The 2,808-nt window shown below is 55.2% G+C and overlaps 1 protein-coding gene across 1 annotated transcript; it reads left to right on the forward strand.

The window, feature by feature from the left end:
• Positions 1–241: 241 nt before the first annotated feature.
• LOC124668218 (FCS-Like Zinc finger 10-like) lies at positions 242–2,250 on the forward strand. Its single transcript, XM_047205393.1, has 2 exons — positions 242–1,134; positions 1,578–2,250. Exons 1-2 carry the CDS (start codon positions 242–244, stop codon positions 1,729–1,731), a joined length of 1,047 nt encoding a protein of 348 aa, XP_047061349.1. The 3' UTR covers positions 1,732–2,250.
• Positions 2,251–2,808: the final 558 nt, after the last annotated feature.

Raw genomic sequence — 2,808 nt, forward strand, 5'->3', positions numbered from 1 at the left:
TGGGGGTGGCCGCTTATTTCTTTCTTGCTCACGAGTTGGACGCGGACTTGCATTCCTGAGATGAGATGGGTGCGATTTTGTGGAGGTTTCTAGCGGTTTCCGGGGAGCTGTGATCTTAGACGTTCGGGGTGCAAGAACGTATCTTGGATGCGTGAAATGGAGTAGATTTGCGATGTTTTCTGTGCGTTCTTGATCGATCGATCCCCGCTTTCAGGCGGTTAACGTGCTGCTCCGGCCGGCGATGCTGCGGAGGATGGTGTCGGACCAGGGCCCGGGCTCCGGCGCCGGCGGCGCCGGTGGAGATGCGGCCAGGCCCCGCGGCGCCGGCGGCGCGCTGTTCGCCGTGCCGCGACTCTTCGTGGGGCTCGCCGCCGCCAAGCGCTCCCCGGACGGCAGCGGCGAGTCGGAGCGGAGCCCGACGTCGCCGCTCGACCCCAAGGCCCTGCTGCTCCGGTCCCCGCGCTCGCCGCGGACCTGGGACGCGGAGCCGGTGGGGCTCGGCCTCGTGGTGGACGTCGCCCACGCCGGCGCCGGCAGCGACGGCGCCAGCGCCAACCCCACGACCTGCGTGCTCAGCCCGCGCCTGCGCCTCAAGTCCACGCCGAAGGTATGCGGCGGGGGCGGCCACTCGCAGCCGGAGCTCGGCAAGACGGTCTCCTGCCCGGCGTCCGCCACGGCCGGCATGTCCGTGCCCTGCAGCAGGTTCTTCCACGGCGGGGATCTGAAGTCTGGTCCGGAGGCCACGCGGTCCGACACCGGCGCCAAGCGGCATTGCTTCCACCTCGGCGAGTTCCCCGGGGCGGGGTCCCTGCCGGCGTCCATCGCCGGAGGAGCCCGCCGCCGGTTCGTCGGCTCGGTCTCGGCCAGCGAGGTGGAGCAGTCGGAGGACTACACCTGCATCATCGCCCGCGGCCCCAACCCCAAGACCACCCACATCTTTGGGGACTGCATCCTCGAGCCCCAGGATGTTGCCAAGAGCGGCGAGGCCGCTCTGGAAGTGATGGACGGAGCTGCCAAGTCCTACCTGGTGGTCAAGTGCGCTACCGAGACCGCCGCCGATGCGGTTGATGATTTCCTCAGCTCCTGCTTCACTTGCAAGAAGAAGCTTGAGGGCAGCGACATTTACATCTACCGGTACGTACTGTCGACGACTTTTCTTCCGCTTCTATATGTGCATTATTTTTGCAATCATTTCAGATTCAAGATATTTTTACAGAGTGAATAATGGGCTGAAAGAACAGAGTTCATCGATCCAATAATTGCTGCATTGTTCATATTGGAGCATTCTTAGTACTATTTTGGGGGAAGAGATCTTGCTAAAACCTGAAACATTTGGCAATCCAGAAAAGAAAATTAATAGCACCTGAACTGAACAACAGCATGCTGAATTGCCATCAGATTTTTTTGTTTGTTTGTTTGGAGATGGTTACATTCTAGTGGAGCAATAATAAACTGAACAAATTGCTTGGGCGTCCACTAATCTCACTGCATTATTTGTTACCACAACGTACTTCCAAAATGTATCTTCAGAAAGAAAATGCACACTGAACTAACTGATCTGTTCTATGCTCTTGCAGCGGCGAGAAGGCATTCTGCAGCGCTGAGTGCCGTGACAAGGAGATCCTGATCGAGGAGGAAGCCGAGAACAACATGAGCATGGGCTCCCCTCGCTCATCCTGCTCGTCCCTGCACGAGGACATCTTCATGGCCGGGATGATCGTCGCCACATGACCCGCCGCGACGATGGCTCGACCGAGAACACACCGCCGTTTCCTCCTCGACAAGCATGCGCCCAATTTTCCCCCTTGCCACTACCTCCAGGGGACGGGGTGATCATACATGGATACATTACCGGTGCGCATTGCGACCAGCTCGCTGTTTTTGATTCAGCAGCTGGGGAACCGAGGAGGAAGAAGCGGCCGTGTTCTTGGTGGGTCATCGTCACCTGTGGGGGTCGGATTCGCTGCGGCGAGCTGCTGCCATTTTTACCCAGTCCTTGGAACCTGCAGGGATCTGGGCTTTGTAGTAGAACAACAACAACAAAAAAAGAGGTCGCCTGCCTGCTTGCCTTTGGTCCTGTAGTTTCGATCTTCAGGCAGCTGGCCAGTGCCACCCATCCTTTTTCATCTTCTTCTTGCTTCCTTTTTTCTTTTTTTCTTTCTTTTCCTCCTCCTGCCGGCAGCAGTGACCATGTCTGCACATTGCTACACTACCCTGTGAGAGATAATGACATTGAGCTGCTTTGGGTCATTTCCATCCTCCTTTTACTTTGAGCGACAGCAGCACTGATGATGATGATCATGATGGACAGGACATGATGATGATGATGGTTTAACTGACCTGATTTGCCTGCTCCACTAGAACTAAAGGCATCTTTTTCTCCCATGCCCTACTGAAACCTGGCCTGCTAGGGTTTGATAATGGGTGATATCGAGAGACCAGTAGTCAAAACTCATAAGTAGCTCAATTGATCAAGAAAGACACCGGACTAGTAGAATATAATTGCCCAACTAACATGGATAGCAGCATCACTCGTCTGAAAGATGCAGACATTTGACTGATCCGCAGCTAATAATCTGTGCAGTGTGCAACTGATAATCACTAGTGAACCAACACTTGTGCTGATCTGATCTGGAGCCTATGTATATACAACCCCCCCAGAAAAAGAAATTGCATGACTGACAGGATGCCAATGACGCAAGCAGACGCAGTGGAAGAATTAAGAAAGCGTTTGCTGAAATCTATGGGTGAGGTGAGATCAGATCAGATCAGATATATTCACCGCGGCAGCGGGAATTCAGGATGGGG

The sequence above is a fragment of the Lolium rigidum genome, chromosome 6, assembly GCF_022539505.1.
Source record: "Lolium rigidum isolate FL_2022 chromosome 6, APGP_CSIRO_Lrig_0.1, whole genome shotgun sequence".
NCBI lineage: Eukaryota > Viridiplantae > Streptophyta > Magnoliopsida > Poales > Poaceae > Lolium > Lolium rigidum.